This window comes from Rhinolophus ferrumequinum, chromosome 6 (assembly GCF_004115265.2).
Source record: "Rhinolophus ferrumequinum isolate MPI-CBG mRhiFer1 chromosome 6, mRhiFer1_v1.p, whole genome shotgun sequence".
NCBI classification, from domain to species: Eukaryota; Metazoa; Chordata; class Mammalia; order Chiroptera; family Rhinolophidae; genus Rhinolophus; species Rhinolophus ferrumequinum.
Window position 1 is genome coordinate 50,617,167 of NC_046289.1, and position 24,899 is coordinate 50,642,065.

Consider the following 24,899-nt stretch of genomic DNA (forward strand, 5'->3'; position numbering starts at 1 on the left):
TACTAACTAAAACCAAAATAATCTGAGAAGAGCTAAAACTATAAAACTCTTAAAACATAGGAGTAAATCTGTGTGACCTTGGCAATGGCCTCTTAGATATGACAGCAAAAGAACAAACAATGAAAACACTGGGAAATGGACATCATCAAATTTTTTAAAACTCCCATCTTCGTTTTCAGTTCTTTTACATAGGAGTGGAATAATCCGTCGTATGGTAATTGTTTTAACATTTTTTTTTAATTAAAATTTATTGGGGTGACAATGGTCAGCATGTTTTAACTTTTTGAGGAACCGCCAAAGTGTTTTCCACAACAGCTGTACCGTTTTCCATTCCCACAAGATTATTCACAAGTGTTCCAATTTCTCCACATTCTTGTCAACACTGGTTATTTTCTGATTTATTGTTCTGGTTATTTTTTTGTTTTGTTTGTTTGCTTTTAAATAGTAGACATCCTGCTGGCTGTAAAGTGATTATTTCATTGTGGTTTTGATTTCAATTTCCCCACTGTTGACGATGTTTTCATGTGCTTCTTGTCATCTGTAAATCTTCTTTGGAAAAATATCTATGCAAATCCTTCACACATGTTTAAACAGGTTGTTTTTCTTTTTGTTTTTGAGTTGTGCAAGTTCTTTATACATGGATACTGGATACTATGCCCTTATCAAATATATGATTTTCAAATATTTTTTCCCATTCTGTAAGTCATCTTTTCACTTTCTTGATAATGCCCTTTGACATACGAAAGTTTTAAATTTTAATGAAGTGCAATTTACTTATGTTTTTCTTTTCTTACTTACATTTTTGGTGTCAGCCATTTAATTCTACCCAATCTCTTTCAGTTGAGCTATGATACTTTGACAACATATGGCACCCAAACCCAAATATGAAATCACAGTCTAATTCTAATTGAGACTACTTATCTCGCATACGATGTTTATTTTTAAGAATATGCTCTTGCTAATACAGCTAAGATCTTAAAAACAATAATACTTTTTCTAATAAATGTAAGGCAAAAGAGTCCCTCCCCCCGCCTTTTACATACCTCCTAGAGAAGTACCAGTCATACTATTGCTTGTGAAAGTAGCTGAAGTCTCTGACACTGTGGAGGGTTGGCTACTAGTGACAGCTGAAGCAGTATCAGAGACCTGCTCAGAGGTAGATGGATTTGAATTGTTAATGGAAGCGCTTGTGGTTTGTGATTCCATTCTCGCAGAAGTGGTTGGTACTACAGTAGGTTCTATAAAATACAAAACGTTTATTTAGCATTTCAAAACAAATTAGGCAATGGGTTATATTTTATTTCAAGCTTACATTTTTAGGACAATTATTAAAGCAAACTTTAAAAATATAAACTCTCTAGTAAGTACAATACATAGTAAAAAAAAGCTTTCATAAAGCTAAACTACAACATTAAAATGACATATTACCAACATATGATTATTGCATTTTAAAAAATCCAACACCTATATATGCATATGCCAATAATTCAGGTAATTAACAGTTTTTTGGATAATGACTATATCAGTTTTCTGCTCTATCACAAAGAAGAAAAAAAGGAAAGTAAAAGTGTCTCTGCTAGGTTCATACACGCTATCAGAGCAGTTTTACGAACTGTACTTTATCTGGTACAGTATGGATTCTAGAATCAGATGCCTGGCAAGTAATTTTTTATTTTACCACTGACACTACAATCCTGGATAACTTACTTAACCACGTTCCATTTCCTCATCTGTAGAACTAGGAAAGTACAGAATTTTCTTCGTAGAACTGGTGTTAGGATGAATGAGATCACACATATAAAGCACTTTGTATGATGCTTTACATGTAGTAATCACTTAATAAACATTATCTATGATATTTACTATGTTTTAATCTCCTTTCTACAAGGCTTCCGGTGTGTTTTCCAAAAAATTTTTTTGCAAATATTAATATTCAGCAGTGCTTTCTAATAAAAATTAAAAATTGTTGTAGTACAATGTAAAAGAAATTTCAGGCAGACTTTAACTTATGAATAAATTGTACTGTAGACTATGATTGTAAAATGGTTGTTTAAAAATTAAGAATGGGAATAAATCTATCCAAAGCATATTCACAACAATTAGATCTGAAAAAAAGGGACTCCCTTAATGTGATACAGAATAAAGAACAAACTAATCTACACAATGCAGTGCAGTAGGCTGATTCCTGAAACACAAATAGTACCTGATGGACTATATGGGACACTGTACTTTGGATGCTTAAACAAATATATTTGTTTATACATAAAAAGAGGAGGTTGGCATCTCAGTTTATTTGTAAATGGTTTATCTCAGTTTCTCAACCTTGGCAGTAGTGACATTTCTGACTGGATAATTCCTTGCTGGGGGTAGGAGTGGGGTATGGAGCGGGCTGTCCCGTGCATTGTAGGATGTTTATCAGCATCCCTGGCTGCTACCCACTGGTTGTTAGTAGCACTCTCTCCCAACTGTGAAAACCAAAAATGTCTATAGATATTGCCAAATGTCTCCAAGGGCACAAAATGACCGCCAGTTAAGAGCCACTGGGGTCTAACGGATATACTTAGGTGTTGGGTTTATTTTTAATAAGGTAGAAATTTTTCGTTCAAAGAAACTAGTGGGGAGAAAGGAAAATCTACTGATCACTGGAATATTTTTAACCTAGTATTCTGGTTGACCTAATTCTGATGGGTTAAAAGGCTACTCTGTAACCTCTCCTACTTACTTGCTAGCAGGTGTCACACAGAGAAACACGCAAAAAGTTTCCGAAACACTCATCTTGCATTTAACTAACTTCAGGTATTCTTTAATTAATCTGTTATATTAACTACTGTCTCATAAAGTTTCAAAATAAAAACCAAGACATTGTGGAATGAAATGCAGACAATGGGAATAAATTAATTCTTCATAAACATCTTAATCCCCAAGTACTGGTACTCTAAAAGTTATGATCATCCAAACTGCAAACAGCCCTTCTAAGAGCTGATTGCCCAAAGCCTCAAACTCTTTCTACCTACCCAATGTATCTTTTCTCCAATTTATAGCTAACTCCCAAAGCTAACAAAGTCATACATGGATGCCCATCTTTCCTTTAAGGAAATTCTGACTGACCATTTCCTTCTAAGATGTAACTAGTAATACCTGAAGATAATTCTCAATATGTGGGAAAATTCATATATTCATACATGCTACCATTTTCTTTAACTTCTGTTTTCCAACTCTAGCTTTGTTTCCTCAGTTACTTGGGTAAGCCAAAACAAAACACTAAAACTAAGCGGCACAAAAGGTACCCTAATATACGTTAAAGAATAACTTTTTAAAAGTAAATTCAACATTTTAAATAACCAGTATTAACCACTTAAATTCGGTTATATTGCTTTTCTGTTGTCTACATTTAAAAAGTGTCATTTCTGTTTTTCTTAGCAAAACTAAAGTATGACAATAATATTACAAATGAAAGTAATAGGTAAGTCTGAGGATAGATCAAACTATCACTTATAAAAATATTTTTTCTAAGAAAATAACTACCAACCAATGAAACAATAATCAGAAAGAATTTAAGCACAATATTGTATCAATTGATAAGATTAGAAAAATCTGACAACTTCCTTGTAGTTAAGTAATATATTACCCTTAAGCAGTAGGAGTTTCTAGCATAGTAAGATATTTCATTTTATCAAATTGTCTTCATAATTCTACACTATTGCTACTACTCTACCTTACCATCTTCATCAACGGTAAGGTCCACAACTTCTGCTGCATTCTGCCTCAAGGGCTGTATAACAGTAGAAATTCTACTGCGGTTCCGTGGCTCCTGTGCCCGACTTGTATGAGAACTTGAACTTTGGCTCCAATGAGATCTGGAGTGTCCAAGGGTTGAACGAGACCTTAAATGATATCAATATTAAATTAGCAAATATAAAAAAACAAACAAAATTTTTAGTTGCCCAAGAAATAAATAGTAAGTCTTTTTTTACAAAGTAAGTTGTGAAGTGCTTCATGCAAGACTTCTCCAGAGAAATAATAATTAAAAATTATGACTAACACAATGTCTGGCACTCAATAAACATTTTCTGAATGAAATGTTCAGCAAATGTTCACCAACCAACTGACCTAAGAATATGAGAAGTGACATGTTATCATTTTAAACCAATCATTGTTGCACAATAGAGGATTCTGTTTCAAGAATGCTGCTCTCTTTTCAATGGTTAGTTTGAATATTCACCTGGGTTATAATCAATTATTTACATTTCTATGCTAACACCTAAAATTATTCACCATAGGCAAAGTAACAAAAACATCAACACCCTAACATTTAATAACGTCCACATGATCTTACGTGTTTAGTCCAGACTGAATTCGCAAAACATGGCGTTGGCAGTCCTACACCAAGCTAAGTTTCTGTTACTGATCTAACCGAGATTCAAGGCATCAGAAAGGTTTCCTGAGCTCAGAAGAGGCAAGGATAGATGCAGCTAGTTTAGTATAGACGGTCCCTGCCTTAATGGTTCAAAACTTAGGATTTTTTGGCTTCACAATGGTTGAAAGCATATTCAGTAGAAACTGTGTTTCGAATTTTGATCTTTTCCCAGGCGAACAATGTGTGGGGTGATACTCCCTCACGATGCCGGGCAGGGGCAGTGACCTGCAACTCCCCGTCAGCCACGCGACCACGAGGGTAAGTAACCGGTACTCTACAGTGTTCATTGCGTTAGATGATTTTGCCCAAGTGTGGGCTAATGTAAGTGTTCTGAGCACGTTTAAGGTAGGCCAGGCTAAGCTGTGATGTTCACTAGGTTAGGTGTACTAAATGCATTTCCTTTTTTTCTTTTCTTGATTTTTTTTTAATTGAGGTAAAATTGGTATACAGTATTATTTAAATGCATTTTCAACTTATGATATTTTCAACTTACGATGGGTTTATAGGGATATAACCCCATCGAGGACCACCTGCAGTTTGGCAGCCTTAAGAAACATCACTTGTTTGAGTTGCTTTATGCTTTTAAGGTATGTAAACACAAACTCTCAAAATCTAACACTTTTATTATCTTAATTGTGTTCGTGGCATTGTATTGCACTAAATTTCTTACAGGAAAAATTAGTACATTTTATTATTTTTTTTAAGGATTCACTGTGATGATATGAAAGAGCGTACAGAGAGATAATATGTAGAACATGCAGTCCGAAGGCTCCAAGAAAATAATGTTTTCGAAAGGTGGGTCTTATGAAGTTGGTTTTATCTCCTGCCCAAACTGAATGTAAAACTGCTTACAAGCTTAATGTCAGCATATATGGAAAAGGTGAGCCAAATTTATTAATATGCAGTCGTCAGGTGTGCCAGCTGCACCACTCAGAAATGAACTCCAAAGTTCAAACGGGGCTGAAAATGGTATCAGCAATTGTAGAACCTAAGAGTTTAACAGAAGTTCAAATTCTGAAACACTGAAGTAACAGGAATGTAAAGATTAATTCTTGAGACACAGTAAAGAAAGGACAGCACATTCCAAGAAGAACTGAATAGACTGAGGCATGATAGTAAACAACTGTTTCAGGATGAAATGATTTTGAATGAGGACAGAGATCACCATTTCTAATTCTTGACAAACCAAGTGTCTGATGAGACTGAGTAGTCTTATTATAATTTCTAGAAAGCTGTTAAAAGCTGCAGAAAGTTCCAGGTCCACTTTGCGGTACTTTTGTGAAAGCTTCATAAGATGCCCTAACTCAAATATTATACTGAGTGGAGCACCAGCAAAAAACTTTATGCATGAGGAACAGTTTCACAGAGGCCTCAGTCGTCCCTATAAATGACAAGTGACAACTGTCAAATCCTTACACAAAAGAATCTGAAACACAGACGCACTCTCTCTTAAAGAGAAAGGGCCAAGAGCCAGCTAAACAGTGACAAAGTTAATATCCTAAATAATAATACGGAAAATAAATATGAGTCATGGGCCCTGTGTGCCTTTTTCAAGATCATTATCCATTACTATGGTAAATGCATTTGTTTGAACATTAGGAGTCTCCATGACAAGAAAGCTTCCCAGTTCCATAAGGAAAAACAGGTCCTTAATTTTAGCAATTCTTGTAGCTCATAAAAATGGACTCAGTGTCATACTAAGCACTATGCACAGTCACTAGGTAACTGTGGCACATACTGTGTTGGAGTATCAATTTTCCTCAGAGCCTGGGAAAATCATTTTGAACTTAAAACAAACAGGGATATATTACTGAGTGCTCTCTTCCATGCTACTACAAGTAGCACTCCAATGAAAAAGTGGCTAGTGGAAAAGCATGTTCTAAGTATATTTGTAACATGCTTCCAAAATAAGATTGTCTTTTTTTTTTAAATCAGTAACATAAATTAAAATACAATGAACAAATGCATTTCTAAATTCATTCCAGTATAAAAATTAAGATTCATCCATAGATTTCTTTGGTGTATCAAATGGAACAGAGGAACACTTCACTGCTTCTCTGACCAATATTTGTAATCATCTAAAGCAAAAGATGAATACAGTATAATATAGTGTTACGGTTTTTCTCTCTCTCTGGTCAAAGTGATTCTCAAAAGGGCAATGTTATATCTAGTTATTTATTAAAACAAATGAGGATTTTTCATTCATTTATTAGTACAGAGCTTATATGAAATTACTGAATGAAGGACAAAAAACTTCAAAAAATATATTTTATACAGATTGCCCTAAGAGAATAGCACAAACTTCACTGGTTATCAATAATATCTTGAAACAAGTAGATTAATAAAAAGGAATACTTCAACATCAATATTCCTTAATATTTTCTCCACTTTTAAGTATCATCCCCAATATTTATGAACTATCCACATCTAAATTTCAAAGAAGTTTATGAAATCTGAATCATAAAACAAACTTGATTTTGTAAAACACTATGTAAAATTACTGTTTTTCTAGAGCAATGACTCTTAATTCTCACTGTACACTTGGGGAGCTTCAGGAAATACTGACCACTAAGATTCTGGTTCAGCTCGTCTGGGATACAATCCAGGCAACTAGTTATCTTTATTTTACAACCCCTCAGGTAAGTCTAACACAGCCTGGTTTGAAAACCACTAATCTGGTATATGCATACTCAAACCAGGTCTCCAAAAAAAGAAAGAAAAAAAAGGAAAAGAATGATACAAATATCGACAGCAAACATATGTTTAAATATTTATATTTAAAACTAAAAAAATATACAAACTAGGAATTAAAATCTTACCGATAGCTTTCTCCAACTGTTACAATCTCCACTTCACTGTCAGTTGAGGTAACATTAATTTCTTCATTTGCAGTGACCTGGGGAGTGGAGGAAGCTTCTATTACCACAACATCTTCATCGATATTTCCTGGAAACAAAAAGAAAAAATATTTAAAGGGCATCTGACTGTCAGCTAATTGATATACAAAAATTCTAATTTTGACTTTGAAGAGTAAAAAATTCATTCCAAAAGTAAAAACTGTATCAGTCAAAACGAAAGGTTTTATAAAAACAGCTAAACCCAGAGTGAAAACCGTACTTCCTTTCTTAATCTGCATGTCTTCATATGTTTATTTCCCTTTTCATGATTTTTGTTTGTTCTTAACAAACTTTTAGTGGTTTCCATGAGTTTGTATGATCTTATACAGAGAAATTAACACTGTAGTATCTAAAGGTACTGATTGAAAATCCTGTATGAGATATTCACATTCTACAATATCCAAAATAAAGATACTACATTTGCTGCATGTTTTCTCAATGGCTGTATTTTTACATGATATGGTATTCTTTTAAGAAACACACATTAGCTTTTTGGTTTTATAGTGTGAAATCTATTTTTTTTTGTATACGTTCTATTCTAAATTATTCTAAGTTTGGAAAGTGCTTCTTTATTTGGAGGATGGATACATATTATATTTGGTGTGATGTGTTTCCTTAATTATTTCATCTAGGACTAATTTTCATTTTTGGTATTAGATAAGAGTATAAATAGAATCTGGCCTGTCCTTCCCTGGCTAATTATCTATAATATTATCAAACAATTTACTGAAAAATCCTTTCTTTTCCCCCATTAAATTCTGATACATCCTTTAAATATTCTTATATGTTTTAGGGTACATGTTGAAGCCATCTGTTCATCCTCTTTGATATAGATTTTTGTGTCAAGATAATTCTATTTTTAAAATCGCTTTCCTGAGGTATAACTTTCACACTTTAAATTTCACATTTGTCTCAAAGATATTTGCACACCCATGTTCATAGCCAATGGGTGAAAGCAACCCAAATGTCCATCAATGGATAAATAAACAAAATGTCGTATATACATATAATGGAATATTATTCAGCCTTAAAAAGGAAGAAAATACTATCACATGCTGCAACATGAAAGAACCTGAACACATGCTAAGTGCAACAACCCAGTCACAAAGCAAAATATTGTATAATTCCACTTATGTGTGGTATCTAAAGTGGTTAAATTCCTAGGGAAGAAAGTAGAATGCTGGCTACCGGGGCTGGGGAATGGGGGAGAAGGAGTTGTTTAATGGGTATAGAGTTTCAGATTGCAAGATGAAAAAGTTCTGGAGATTTCTTTTCCCACAACAATATCAATATATTTAACACTACTGTACGGTATACTTAAAAATGATTAAGAACAAAAAAAAAGTTATGCTACATTTCTTCTCTTGCTTTGTTTTTCATAAATCTGGGGCTGAATGTGTTCTTTTTTAAAAACATTCCTCTCCTCATTACTATCACCTATCAACGTAAAGGCCAACCAACAAACTGTAAACTTGTAAAATACAAGTCATGTCTGTAATAAGATTTTCCCGTAATATTGACAGCTAAAAATTTCACCCATTTTAAGTGTACATTTCACTGATCTTAGTAAATTTATAGAGCATAACTATCATCACCTCAATCCAGTTTTAGAATCTTTACAACCTTAAAAAGATCCCATGTGCCCAGTGTCAGTCAATCTAGCTTTCCTGCATCCCTACAACTGACCTGCTTTGTTATGGATTTGTTTGTATTTTAAAGAGTTCTATAGAAATGGAGGCATACTTTACATATACTTCTTCTTCTTTTTTTTTTTTTTTTAAGGAGGGCGCAGCTCACAGTGGCCCATGTGGGGATCGAACTGGCAACCTTGGCGTTCCCAGAACAATGCTCTAACCAACTGAGCTAACTGGCCACCCCCTATTACATAAACTTTTGCCTGGCTTCTTTCACTCAATGTATTTTTGAGATTTACTCGTGTTGTATGATGTGTATATCAATAGTTCTTTTTTTAATTGCTGAGTACTACCCTATCATCCACAATTAGTTTACCCATTCTTCTGTTAAGGGATATCTGGATTTTTCTCACTTTTGGCTATTTTACAAATAAAGCTGCTACAAACATTTGTCCATAAGTTCTTGTGCATACATGTACTTTCATTTCTCTTGGGTAAATATCGAGGAATGTAATTTCTAGATACTATTGTAAATTTATGTTTAACTTTTTAAAGAAATGCCGAATTGTTTTCCTAAGTGGCTGCACCATTTCACATTCCCACCAGGAAACAGAGGCCTCCAGTTCCTCCACATCCTTACAATTGTTATTGTCGCTTCCTTATTATAGCTGTTCTAGTGTATATATAGTGGTACCTCACTGTGGTTTTCATTTTTCATTTCTATAACAACTAATGATGTTGAGCATTTTTTCAAGTGCCTATTAGCCACTTTGATGGAATGTCTATTCAGATCTTAGGCCTATGTTTAACTTGAACTTTGGTTTTATTGTTAAGTTGTAAGAGTTCTTTACATATTTGGAATACAAGTCTTTTGTTAGATATATTATTTGTAAATATTTTCTCCCAGTCAGTAGCAGGTCTTTCCATTTCATAAATGGTGTTCTTGAAGCATAAACTCTTTAATTTTGATGAAGTCCAAATGAGCAATTTCTTTTTGTGACATATTTAAGAAATCTCTGCCTAATGGAAGGTCACTGAGAATTTCTCCTATGTTTCTTCTAGAAGTTGTATAGCTTACCTCTTATATTTAGGCCTATGATACATTTTGTTAACTTTTGTGTCTGACATGACATGAAAAGTCTAAATTCATCTTTCTTGCATGTGGATCTACTGTTGTCCCAACATTATTTGTTGAAAAGACTAGAATTATTCTATGTTGATACTTAGTAGATTCAGGTTTTCCTAATTCTTCTTCAGGATTATAAAATCAAGCAGAAAGAAAAGAATCCTGTGATTTGAACTGGCAAGCATTAAGCAACATTGATGAAGCCCTGAAACAATATATATATTGTTTTTTCCTCATCCAAGAATGTATCTTGTTATTTACCAATGTCTTATCAATCTCTAGAAAAACTGTGGGTTTGGTTTGATTATAACTAACTCTGTAAAGCTACATAATTCTATTCATAGAGGCCAAATATACTCCTATTAAGATTATTCATAGATGACTCTCTTTGCTGCTCTTATAAATGAGCTCCCTTTTTCCATCACCTTTTCTACTACTATATAGACATACCATTAATATTTTATATTCATTTTTACCAACTCACTGAACTCTTGCTTATCACAATGACAACAAACGGTTCAACTTTCTTGTCACTGGAATTTATGCAGTCTACATTCCTTCACCCAAGGCGTTATTCCTTGGCAACCTGGAATTTCATCTCCAATACATCTCTACATCATCAAACATCTGCACTACTTCAAAAGCTGGCCAGTATCTGGAGGACGTACAAGCTCATGACAAAGATCTACAATATTTTCTCTGATACTCCGCAGGAGAACAAAGCAGGTACTGGTAAATCACAGAGGCAATGAAAGATAATCTGATTTGGAGAAAGTTATTTTTTGAATACTGTATAAAATCATATTTATATTTTGGAATATTTGCAAATCACTATTTCAATAGAAAAAAATTAAGATTTAAAAATTATGAGATGTGCAAATTTTTGGGTAGTTTCTAAGCTCTAAAGATTACACACAGACATTTTGAGGTAAAATATATTTTTAACAGCATGAATATATCTTATAAGCAGAGAAAGTAAAATAGCAGCACTCAAGTGTCTATTTAAAATAATTCTAGATTCATATATTTAAAACTAAAAGCAATATATATATACATATATATATTTATGTGTATATATATACATATATATATATGACACCATAGTTGTTTGTTTTTTTTAACTTCCTTATTTTAACTCACCATTCGACATTACCATTCTACAACGGAGAAAAGCTACATCTATCTATCAACTTTATTAGTGATTTCTCTCTGTGTATGTGTACATTAAATTTCTTTAAAAGCCTATAAAAAGTAACCTAACATTATTAAACACCTTTTACACAGTTAAGCAAAGTCAAATATAAATGGAACATTTTTAAAGTTCCCATGATAAATGATACAAAGCTAGCTTTGCTAATGCATTAAAATTCACTTTATAGAATTTTTTATTAACAGAGAGATTGTGTAACTAAAGGTTATATAAATAACTCACTTAGGCACTCATTCTATTGCTTAAACAATCATTTTTCTAAAAACGGATATTTACAAGCATAACTTGAACATAATACATAAAAATGACATAACTAAGTATCACAATAGACAAGATTTTGGTATGCACAATGTAGTGTTTTCTGTAGAATGACAATTTAAAACAAAATTTAAAGGAAACATTCCAAAAGTAGGAAGTTAACCTTAACACAGCTTTAAACATATCAGGAGAATAGAATAGGTCACTTCTTATTGGGCTGATTTTATTTTCATGTTAGTCTTACATTTAGAAATATTAAAGGTTAAGAAATGAGTACAGCTAAGACAGAGTTTATAAGACTGTGGTTGATTTTCTTTTAACTGTTTTCTTTAAGTTTACTTATGTTGTTTGTACCTTTTAAAACAGCATGAGAAAAGTAGTATATAACAGCCTGGAAAAACTGTGGGTAGTGTAACAATAGTAACAAAAACAATGGCTACTCTGACAGTGCTCTTCATGAACCCAACTTCGTTTCTATTTCCTGATAAGAGATCACCGATTCTCTTGGCAGCAGCTAGCCATAAGCAATGTCAGTCACTGTAATCACTGATTACCTTAGTCTCTCTGTGCTGAAGGCTGGCATGATGCTAATAATAATAATAGCTTCCAATTTGTGAGCCCATACTTGTTGCCACAATATTCTGCATGTCTACCTCCATCAAGAAACTTAAACTTACAAAGCATAAATGACTTGTCACGCAAACAGTAAGCAACACTTGGAATTCAAACCTAATTCCAATTCCAAAGCTCATACTCTTCACAGAAACTGTATCACAGTGCCTTAGCTACTCAACATGTTGGTGCTAGTTACTGTCAAAAGCATCTTTCTGTTACCAGTTGTTCTTGCTACTGCTCCTGTCTTTTGTGGTCACAAAGTTACTGAAGTTGTAGCAGCTTTGACTTCTTTGGGACTCTTCTGTTGAGTATCCAACAGAAATGAAAACATATACACAATGATTTGTACTGAAATGTTCATAGCAGTATTCTTCACAATAGCCAAATACTGGAAACAATTCAACGTCCATCAAATGACAAATGGGTAAACAAAATGGGGTACACCCATACAATGAGACACTATAAAAAAAAACACACCTAAATAATAAAATAATAAAAATTAATTACTGATACCTGCTATAACATGGACGAACCTCAAAAACCTTATGCTGGGGGCGGCCAGATGGCTCAGTTGGTTAGAGCGCGAGCTCTCAACAACAAGGTTGCCGGTTCAATTCCTGCATGGGACGGTGGGCTGCGCCCCCCTGCAACTAAAGACTGCAAACAGCGACTGGACTTGGAGCTGAGCTGCGCCCTCTACAACTAGACTGAAGGACAACGACTTGGAGCTGATGGGCCCTGGAGAAACACACTGTTCCTCAGTAAAAACATTAAACAAACAAAATCGTATGCTAAGTAAGACAGAAAAAACACATCCTGTATAATTCCTTTTGTATGAAATGTACAGAAAAATAAGTCTGTGGAGACAGCAACAGCTAAGAGGTTGTGTAGGACTGAAGACAGGACAAGGATTAACTGCAAACAAACAGCAAGGATCTTTTGGGATTAATGGAAATGTTCTAAAACGGTATTATGGTGATGGTTGCACAACTCTAAATTTACTAAAATCATTGAATTGTGCACTTAAAATGGATGAATTTTGCGGTATGTAAATTATACACCAATAAACCTGTTTAAAAATATATATATAAAGCATTTCCTGCAGGGTACTAAACTAGGCTTCAACAAATGAAGAGACATGCTACACTCTGGAATAGGAATACCCAAAATCCGAAATATGTGAGTTCACCCTAATTTAGCCTACAATAACAACCCCAATAAAAATACCATCATGTGTATCCCCTCTACCACCATCCTCAGATAAACAAGTTGATTATAAATTCACTTGGAAGAATAAACAGGCAAGAATAACCAGGAAAATATAAGAGTCTATCATTAAAAGTGTGTTTCTAGTGCATGAATAGACAGACCAATGGAACAGAATGACAACTCCATAAATAGTTCCAAAAGCCTGTGGCAGTTTAACATATGAGGAAAGGTATCATCAAGTCAATAGGAAAAAAAAATTTTTTCAATTATTTGTTTTTGAACAATTAGACAGCCACATGAAAAAAAAATGGATCCATTCTTCCTACTGTGCATGAAGATAAACATCAAAAGATCTGTGCTTTAAAAGTAAAAAAAGAAGTAGACAAAAAAAGGGGTGGGGGGAAAATGGGTTAAATTAAGAGTGGCAAATGAACATTGGAGCACATACATCTTTACAGATAAATGCTCTCAGATTTTTCAGGTACTCAGGAGAGGGATTGCTGGGTCATATGGTAATTCTAGTCTTAACTTTTTGAGGAACCTCCATACTGCCTTGGTATATATACACAATGGAATACTACTCTGCCATAAGAAAAGATGAAATAATGCCATTTGCAACAACATGGGTGGATCTTGAGATTATTATGCTAAGTGAAATAAATCAGACAGAAAAAGTTGAGAACCATATGACCTCACTGACATGTGGCATAGAAAACTGAAAACAACAAAGGAACAAGACAAAAAATAAATAAAAACTCATAGACACAGACCATAGTTTAGTGGTTACCAGAGGGCAAGAGGGGAGGGATGTGGTAAATGAGTGCAAAAGGGATCAAACATACGGTGATGGAAGGAGACTCTGGGTGATGTATTACAGAATTGTACATCTGAAACCCATATAACTTTACTAACAATTGCCACCCCTTTAATTTTAATTTAAAAACAAGACTGGGAAAAACTTTCCTAATTACGTTTTAAAACCCAGAAACAGTAAAGATAAAGGAAAATAAATATAATTAATCAAAAAAATGTTGGGAGTGGTAAAAAGGTATAGCATAATTAAAAGACTAATGACATATTTGGGGGAAATATGTTATTATATAGGATTTGTTATCTCTAATATATAAAAAGCTTCTTAAAATGGATGGAAAACAAAGACCAACATCTTGATTAAAAAAAAAAAAACATGCAAAAGGTATGAACACATTGATCACAAGAAAAGAAATGCAAATAACCTGTAAACATATGAAAAGATATGCAATGTTACTCATTTAAAAAAAAAAATTAAAAATATACTGACATGACATACATCCAAGATTGCTCTACCCAGCAAGGCTGTCATTTAGAATTGAAGAACAGATAAGGAGCTTTCCAGACAAGAAAAAGCTGAAAGAGTTTATCATCACCAAACCAGTATTACAAGGAATTTTAAAGGGACTTCTTTAAGATGGGAGGTGGGGTTAAGGATGCCTGACCAATGCGCTATACACCTGAAGAGCTGAAGTAGAATAAAATTGAATGTCAACCATAACTAAATATTTAGGTATATATAGTCACAAGATGTGGAGTACAACATAGGGAAGACAGTCGATGGTACTGTAACAGCTATATAAGATGTCAGAGGGTTAGTAGCTTGGGGGTGGGTTATCACTTTATGAGGGGTTTAAATGTCTATTACATTGCTTTGTATACCTGAAACTAATTAAAAAAACAAATTAAAAAAAAATAGTAATAAATGGCGATACGATTTCCAGAAAAAAATATATATATATATAGACAGACATATTACTTCTTACCTATCGGATGAACCAAAAAAACTAAAATTTGACAACAAATTCTGTTGGAAGGACTCTGGGAAAATAGGCTCTCATACACTGCTGGTGGGCATCCAAAATGGTTATGATCCCCATAGAGAAAAATTACATATGCATTTATCTTTGATTCAACAATCCCATTAGAATTCTACCCCAAAGACACAATGGCAAAAATATTAAATGACATATACAAAAAGCTATTCACTGGAGTGCTATTTGAAATAGCAAAAGTCAGCAAACTGTTCAATTAATAGATAAACAGTTGAAAAGGAATGAATAGAGTAATGAAAGTATATATATCCTTTATATCTCTTATTCACACTTTTATTCTTCTATATTTCTATACATTAGTTATTATATATATTAACTGAAATGAGACGTTTTGAGTAAGGGGGAGGATAAGAGTAGATAGATAGATAGATAGATAGATAGATAGATAGATAGATAGATAATTTGCTTGTATTTTTGAAGAGAAAAAAATGGAATAACAAACCAAAATAAATGAAAATGGTTATCTATGGTGCAGAAAAATAGGAAGAGAGGGTAGAGGTAGAAAACTAGACCTCACTGAACATACCTCATTTAAAAGTTTTGATTGTGGAACTGGGTAAATGTTTTACAAAATTAAAAGGCAAAATTTTTTAAAAATCCCTTAAAAAAACAAAACAAAACAAATGAACCCAAATGCATATTAAATAGGTGGCATAATCACACAGAAAATTGGCCAAGGGCAAAAACAAACCACACACAAAAAATCTTACATTTATTAGAATTACTGTTAGTAATAACTGTAAATATTTTCATTTATAAATGTTTCCTTATATGTAAATATTTATAGTATGTATAGGATAAAACAAAAAAAGTAATTAATATTGTTAATAATCAAGATTTTCAATGTAAGAGTAAAGAGATCCAAATATAAAATACAATCTTACATAAAAATCCTAAGTCTAAACTTTTAATGGAAATATTCATATAAATTAATGATTTCTCTTTCTAAAATCTCTACATGCCTAACTCTGTCCATTAAAAAAAGCCAGAAAACGATAACCCAGTAGAGCAATGAACACCTTAACTCCCAGTGTATAGCCTCTAAATATCGTTTCTCAATAAAAGGAAATCACAAATACTTAAGGAAATGGTCATTTTCAGGTTTGGGGCAGGAAACATAAAGGATGAATCTGGACCATCTTGTTGTATCACAGTGAGGAAGTTATCAAAGACTACTGGGGTGGTATCAAAAGGACACAGACCCAACTCAAAGGTACTCCCACTGGCCAAAGATGAAACTATTTGAGCACTAACAGTAATAAAAAGATTGCAGCACATTAACTATGCTAAAACCCGTGAGTTCATAATACTTGAAAATTAAAAATCTCTTTGGATATTGCTAGAGTACCAATACATTCTGAAAAGTGGCAAACTAAGGTAAAGGATCAAGCATTTATCTTGCCTTTCTTGTGTGGACTGCATTTCAGAGTAACCAATCAGGTAATGAAGGAAGAATTCTTCCTTACAGAAGAACATCAATTAGTAAATGTAAGCAGAATGAAAACAATTAGAAAGACAACATTTTGCAACCCATAATGAAATAATGGATCTAGAAAGATCATCAAAGCTGCTACAAATATTACATGATATATTCACGGGGACTTTTCAGTGGATCATCTGAACCTCTAATCAATTTTAACATGTGATGCAATAGAGTACACAGCACCACCAAGGAAGTGTTGCTGAACTGAACCTGAACCAAGCTTTTTAGATCTAACTATCAATTTGCAGGAAATACGCAGTACATAAAACAAATTAAATTGTATGAGGTACAGAAGTTGTTTTGAAATTATCCAAAAAAAAAAAAAAAGTGAGAAGTGAGAAATGAAGTAAGAATGTGAAATTAACTAAAGCTGGATTATGAATTATGTGGAAGTTCACTGTTTACTTCCATTTTCGTGTGTGAAAATTTCCATACAAAAATATTAACAACAAAATCACTCCAATGTTATTTTTGGAAAAGTAGGACATTCACAGATTTAGATATAATTCCTAGTATTAGGATTTTACAATTCCAAGTGTTGATTATTATTAAGCAAACTTTAAAAACATTTAAGTCAATATAGTATGGAGTGTACTTGGAAAATATGAGTATACAGTTGTTGGAAATTTTTTTTAAAGTTCTAAATAAAAATAGACAGCTTTGGGGCTTTTAAAAAAATGGGAAGCAGAGATTTCCCAGTCCTTATATGAGGTAAAATGGTATCTCTAGTTTGGGATAAAATTTCTAGTGACAGCAATCACTCATGGAGTCAGCAAGTGCTGTATCTCTCACAAAGCAGATAAGGGTATTATGCTCTTCAAAACTGTGTTTGATGACAAAAAATGATTCTAGCAATTACTGAGTCACTGATGTCTAAGAAGCCTAACTGTGGGTATAACTATTAACAGAAAATGTGGGTACTGACAGGCAATACTTCTAAATTAACATTTATTCAATTTTATATATACAACTAATTAGTAATTTAGTTATAAGACATCTGACTATTTTAACTATAGCCCTGACAGTATATATTTCAAGGTAGCCAAAACTTTTTTTTCCCCCTCCTCAGTAGGAAAATGGGATTGACATATCTAAATATCTCTCTTGTTTGGGGGCATGTATGGTATTCACATTTCCTTCAAATCTGAAGGAGATAGACTCTGTAAATACTTAACTAAGTAAAAAGTTACTAAATAAGGAGCTTATCATATCCACAATAAAATGGAAAACCCAAGGCTTCAGCACTATAAAATAAAATTTTAAGCAGCAGTTCAGATAAGGCTCCCTAAATAGATCACAGAAATATATCACTAAAATCAACATCTAGTCTCAAACTTAGCTTCTATTAGTTTATATAAAAATATCAGAAGTTCTTGGCAAATACTATCAGGAACAAAACAGGATGTATAAGTTCTTAATCTAACTGGCAACTGAGAATAATTCAATGTCTAACAAACCAAGTCACCTATCATTTTGGCTTTCTAGGCTTGAATAGAGGGTCCTAATAAATTTAAAACATAATTAATAAAGATGAAGCAAAAGGCAAATAGGGAATTCCCAGAAATCTACTGATTACAACAAAGGAATTTGTTATACAATGTAAAGTACTGACTTAAATAACTCATTCTTAGGTGATTTGGTAAAAAGTTAATTATCTACAACTGTTATGCCTTCAAGAGTTTGAAGATGTGACAAAATACTTAACATGTAAAACATTCTATCGCTTCACTAAAGCAATAGCCAATAAATGTTGATGAATAGTGTATGAAAAAGTTGTCTCAGTATCTCCAAAATAATATCCCTACATACAAATCATATTATTAAAGTTTAGTAGATAAATCTAATTAAAATTTGATATTCCAACCCTCTCCTAATTCCTAACACACACTAAAACATACTGGGCTTGGAGTCAGAAGGCCAACATTAAAATTATATCTACAAGAAAACACCATCTCTTAAGAATCTAAAGACGTCAATTTTTTAAAAGCTGAGATTTCTTAATAACAGAGCTAAGTCCCACCAATATTTTTGTCTAAGTTTTCTGAATATGAATCACCCTAAAGTGGTTTTCCAAATGTTTCACCTGTAATATGAGGGTAATAACAAAATCCACCTGATAAGTGTGTTGGGAGGATTAAATGAGAAAACATACACAACACTCAGAACATCACGAACACAGAGTAAATACCCAACAAATGCCAGGTATTTTTATTATCATCATGACATCATCCACTACTGGGTGATAAATGAACTGGATACAAACTCCTTGGAAGGCATTCTGGTAATAGCTAGCAAATTTTAAAATGCATACACCTTCTGATATACTTTTAGAAATTACAAAAATGTGTGTACAAGGCTGTTCAGTGCAGCAAATATTCAGCAACAAAAGCTGGTTAAATAAATTATGGAACATCCAAACAAAGGGAATACTATGTAACTAGTTTAAAAAATGAGATAACTATACACACCGACATTTTAAAAACCCACATTATTTATTTCCCCTTACATATGCTTTCAATTTTCTGAAGGAGATAAGAAACTGCTAACGTTACTTCTGGGTAATAAGACTGAGCCCTAAGAAGGATAGATAAACTTTAATCTTTTATTTTATATCGCTTGGTACTTTTAAAATTCCACACCATGTGAATGTTATTAAATCATTATTAAAAGAAAAAAAAAACTAGTTTAAAACAAAACACTGGTCTAGAAACCAGAAAACATCAGGAGTACTTGGTTTCAACTTGTGGATTTATACTTCCAGAGACAAACATCTAAGGATAATGTCTGAAAATAATGTAGTTGAAATAATGCAATTCTTCCAAGAATAATAGTAAAACACCATATGCTACAATAAGTATTAAATAAGATTTAAAAATAAATTACAGAGTTTGCATTTATCTTGAATACTTGATAACATACGAACTCTCTTCTTCCTAGAGAAAGACAGCGATTCTGACCTCCACTTCCTTTCTCATGCCTCCTACAAACATCAGCTCCTAGGAACTGTGGCTTCACATCACCAACCATCCTGCCTCACTAATTTCAAGCAGAAATGGGACTCTGCTCCTCCCTCTCCCTAAACTCTTCACATTCTAACCAACTGAGAAAAGTGTGAAATGTGACGATTAAGCAGGACAATTCCTATTCTCACCTCCCTCTTGCGTAAGACCTCAGGGAATGGTTGCAGTAACTTTCTCCCAAGTGTACTGTTTTCTCTAGGAACTCTTTTTATAACAAATATTTGGGTAGGTTAAAAAAAAAATGAACTAAACATGGCTAAGACTAATATTAGGAACAAAGTTACTGGTTTCAGGGTTCTGGCCGGGATAGAAAAATAGAAGTGGAAGAGGAAAGAGAGTCTTAGAAAAGGAAGGAACGCATATAGGAGAAAAAAAAGAGGGAGAAATGGTGTATCTGCACAGTAGACTAGCAGGCTCTAGCTTTAACCGGCAGGGCATCTGGCGGACTGGAAGAGCTTTGTGTCAGTATTAAAAACCATCATCTCAGCCCTTTGAAAAGTTCTCCCTATCTCCCAATTCCTTGTACTTTCACAAGAAATCAATCTTCTCCCTCAGTTCAGACTTTACTCCTCAATGCTCACTTCAACTTCTTTTAAATTACTACACAACACACTGTAAAAATGGTATATATGGAACATACTTATACTTCAGAGACTGTCTGTACATAAACTTACTCCAGTTAAATATTATTGGGCGAAGGGGAAAGCACAATCCAGCTAATCCTCTATCAATTTCAACTGATTAAATCTTATGCTCTACTGAGCCCTGTCAGGACCGTAAATATGTGTACTAGTCTTAGAATAAAAGTTACCTCTCAAATACTTGAAATCGTTGTTCAATTATAAAAAATATGACAAGGTAATAGTAAACAATAAGAATAAAGTATCTAAAGGAAAGATAAAACTAAGTAGTCTTTTTCATTGACCGGAATTGCTCACTGTGGTTGAATGTGAAAGAAATCCCTTACACAGCTATCTGAAAAAGTATTCATAAAAGTTAAACATACTAAAGAAGCACTATAGGAAAAAAGAAACTGTACCATAAATCAACAACTCATAAAATATAATCTAATTTATATATGAAATGGCTTTAATTTTGTCAAAAAATATAAATTTTTGAAATTTGCTATTTAAAATTTTTAAATATTTAAAAATCTGTATTTTAGAATTGGAGTCATGGTTTAATACTATAGTTGTAATTAATTTATATAGCTTAAAAATGAAAGTTCATAGAGCCGCATATTCCTTTTAAATACATTGCAATCACTAAAATGGAGAAGAAAATAGGCACAAACACAATGCAATAGCTTCCATGTTTTACTCAACTTAAGAAACATTTTTACCTGAGGGAACAGCTGGATTGTTTTGGTGGTTTTCACTGGTAGAAACAAATAAATCTTCTCCTTCAGTGGATGAGCTGGAAGAGGATTCACTGCTGAGGTCATTCTCACTGGAACTACTAGAACTGGGGAGTAATGCATATTTTCTTCGGGCTAACACTTCTCGTTTTTTCCTCTGCATTAATATCCTCTCTTTTTGTTTCTGTGTCCTCTGTGAGGAATTATTTTTTACAAATCTCTTTCTGCATGGAAGTCTCCTTAATGAACTGCTATGAAAACAGGGTCTTTTCATTAACAATCCTGAAACGGAGTCTGTCTCTGTCGGAGGCCACTTTTGAGACCGTGAACTATGAGTTCTACTTTTAGCACTCACAACTGCCTGGGAATGTCTCACAGAGACTCCTTTATCCTCATCTGAAGTCACAGTGTCAGAATCTCCAAAATGCAGACTAGATGAAGGGGAGGAAAGACAATCGCTAAAAGAGGAATCATTATCTTCATCGCTTGGTGTTTCTAGGTGTTGCCTCAATCCTAATATTCCCTGGTTTTCTTTAACACAATTTTGCATATACGAAGGGCCAGCCTGCTGGCTTTTGCGTTTTTTCCTTACAACACTTTTTTCTTGCTCTTGTTGGTTACCATTCATGTCCTTCTCTTGTTTTTGAGAATCATCACATAAATGAGAGAATTCATTCCCCACTTTACTATTAATCATCTCAACTCCTGCAGGAAAGCTTTTGGCTGCCCCAATGGGCTCTGGATGCAAGAGGATCCCTTTCAGACTCTCCTGTGTCTTTGGCGCATCAGAAGGAATCTCACTCTTCATATCCACTTTTAAAGTATAGAGCTCGTTATGTTCAGGAGTCCATTGAGACATGGGAAACTTTAAGGAAGGCCTAGAAGACACAATCAGATATTAAAAAGATTGTTAATGTGTTTTATTATACTATTTAATTGAAGAGTTCTCCAATTGCACTGAGAACATCCCTGTAACAGGGCAGAGCTGTGCTTTTCTCATCAGGATATATAATGGCTGTCATGAGTCATTTTATTATTCTTATAAAACATTTTTCTGTTACCTCTATTTTTAGAAGTACAGAAGCCTACTTGAAAACTCCTGCTAACCAAAAACTGATCTTACTGTTTATCTTCCCACCTTTAGCAACATTACACATTTGGTCAAAATCAATAATTTCTTCAAAACCTATTATAGTAAAAATATATAAAAGGATTAGTACTCAATCTAATCCTGATGAGTCACAATCCTGACTCAATAATTTCTAATCCTAATAATAATTTCTAATCCTATAATTTCTAATATTCTAATCCTGATGAGTCACAAGATCTTACTGTTTATCTTCCCACCTTTAGCAACATCACACATTTGGTCAAAATCAATAATTTCTTTAAAACCTATTATAGTAAAAATAGATAAAAGGATTAGTACTCAATCGAATCCATTGTGATGAGTCACAATGTTTTTCTCTTGATATCACATTTTAAAGTGGTAATTATATTAAATATTTCTGTATATCTAGATGGTCACTATGTTGGATGGATTACTATAAATAATGAACCACTATGAATACTTTCTTTCCCATGGTTCTTTACCAGTATGAATATTCAATACCAGTATGAATACAGCTTCTCTTTCCTGTGATTCTTCCTTCATGATACTCTATTCTCTAATGAGAATCTGAATTCCCCGATACAGCAGGCACAACTGCATTTCAGAAAGTTTTAGATACATACAGGAAAACTCAAGCCAACACTGTGAGCTGCTGAAGGTTATTCAGTCAAAGCAGCACAGCAGTATATAAAATCAAACTTCTTACAGCTAAGCTAAGTGTATCTAAATCATTTAGTCTCTGAAATTATGAGCTGCTAAACAAGGCGACTTGAAATTAAAATATCTACATCAATGCAGGGTACATACAAGAATGGGGATAATGTAAAATAAATATCCTGACTCAAAAATCGAACATATTCATTAGAAACATAGTTAATGCAACAAATGAAGAGCTTTACTAGTGCAAAATGTGATTAAACGTTAACATTTTTACCTTATGTTTTTATTCAAGTATAATACAGACACACATATTCTACACTTATAGAATGATGAATTCTCACAAAGTTAACACATCTATGTAACTGGCTCCAAGATCAAGAAACTTAACATAACCAACACCACAGAAATCCCTTCTAGTCACTTCACCCACCAGAAGTTGTAACCACTATCCTAACTTCTAACATCACAGATTAGTTCTGTACTTAACATACACTTTTATACCACTTCCTAAAAAGCGGGGGGGGGGGGGGGGGGGAGATAAATATTTAGTAGAAAGCTTTTTGCTTCTCCACAAATGATAGTTATAGGAATATATAACCTCACAGGTCTCCCACTTTATTTTAGTATAGAACTACTATCAGAACAGATGACAGTAATTAAAAAAATGAAACAGCCTATTTCTATACAAAGCTATCAAACCTCTAACTTCTATTACTATTATTCACAAGGGCAGGCGGTGCTGTATCCAACATCTGTCATCAAGCCCTGTCTGGAGTTCAGCAGGATCAGTAGTAAAGGAGGAACGTACACATGGGTGAACATATGGGCACAGCAATCAGCAAATTACAAGGGGCAGTCAGTCAGACATGGATCACCATAATTAGTGCAAGAAAACACAAGTAAGGGGGGCGGGGGCGTGTAGATGAGGGTAAAGGGGATCCGATATATGGTGATGGAAAGAGAACTGACTCTGGGTGGTGAACACACAATGGGATTTATAGATGATGTAGTATAGAAGTGTACACCTGAAATCTATGTAACTTTACTAATAATTATCACCCCAATAAACTTTAATTTAAAAATAAAAAACAAAACAGTTACAACGGTAAGGCACAAGAACGTGATTTAATATTCAAGGGGGGACAACTAGGATGGCTATATAAAAAATACAGATAATAACAAGTGTTGACAAGGAACCTCAGACATTGAATGTAAAATGGTGCAGCCACTTTGGAAAGCAGTCTGGCAGTTCCTCAAAAGATTAAACAGAGTTATCATATGATTCAGCAATTCTATTCCTACACGTACACCCAAGAGAAATGAAAACATACAACCACACAAAAGCTTAGACACAAATATTCATAGCACCCTTAGTTATAATAGCCAAAATGTGTAAACAACACAGATGTCCATCAACTGATGACTAAGTAAATCCATACAATGGGTTATCAGTAATCAAAAGAAACGAAGTACTGATTCATGCTACAATATGATACGAACTTCAAAAACACTAAGCTAAGTAAAAGAAACCAGTCACAAAACTTTCTTAAGAAATCTCCAAAACAGGCAACTAAATAGAGACAGAAGTAGATTACTGAATGCCTAGGATTGGGGATAGCAGGAAGAATGAGGTGTGATGGTCAAAAAGTATAGGGTTTACTTCTGGCAAACTAAAAATGTTTTAAAATTGATTGTGGTGATGGTTCTTCAACTCTGTAAATATTATTCTAAAAACCATTGACATACTCTTAAAAAGGGAGAAATGTACGGTACATGAATTATATCTCAATAATGCTGTTCCCAAAAAGTAAAGAGGGCAAGTACACAGTTTTCTGAACATCAGGCAACTATGGATCCCTCTTTTGACAGCATCAAGAGTCATTTGGAAAGATCTGGGGTATTTCCAGAAGTCCACGTCTCCCAGGAGTTGTGCTGAGTTAGATCTCTGAGAAAATAGTCTTTATATGGTGAAGAAAAAAAATTGTTTTAGACTCCTCATCCTCAATTATAAAATCACCCTCTGGGTCTTGGTAATGA

General features: G+C 33.6%; 1 protein-coding gene across 9 annotated transcripts in view; it reads right to left on the bottom strand.

Moving 5' to 3' along the window:
- Positions 1 to 24,899, bottom strand: part of RNF111 (ring finger protein 111) — an 83,875-nt gene that overhangs the window by 26,143 nt on the left and 32,833 nt on the right. For all 9 annotated transcript variants that reach the window (XM_033108708.1, XM_033108706.1, XM_033108701.1 and 6 more), the window contains exons 2-5: positions 21,077 to 21,969; positions 7,237 to 7,363; positions 3,721 to 3,884; positions 1,044 to 1,238 (exon numbers count right to left, since the gene is read on the bottom strand). In XM_033108708.1, coding sequence (XP_032964599.1) covers positions 1,044 to 1,238; positions 3,721 to 3,884; positions 7,237 to 7,363; positions 21,077 to 21,950 — 1,360 coding nt within the window. In that variant the 5' untranslated portion in view covers positions 21,951 to 21,969. The remainder of the gene's footprint in view (positions 1 to 1,043; positions 1,239 to 3,720; positions 3,885 to 7,236; positions 7,364 to 21,076; positions 21,970 to 24,899) is intronic.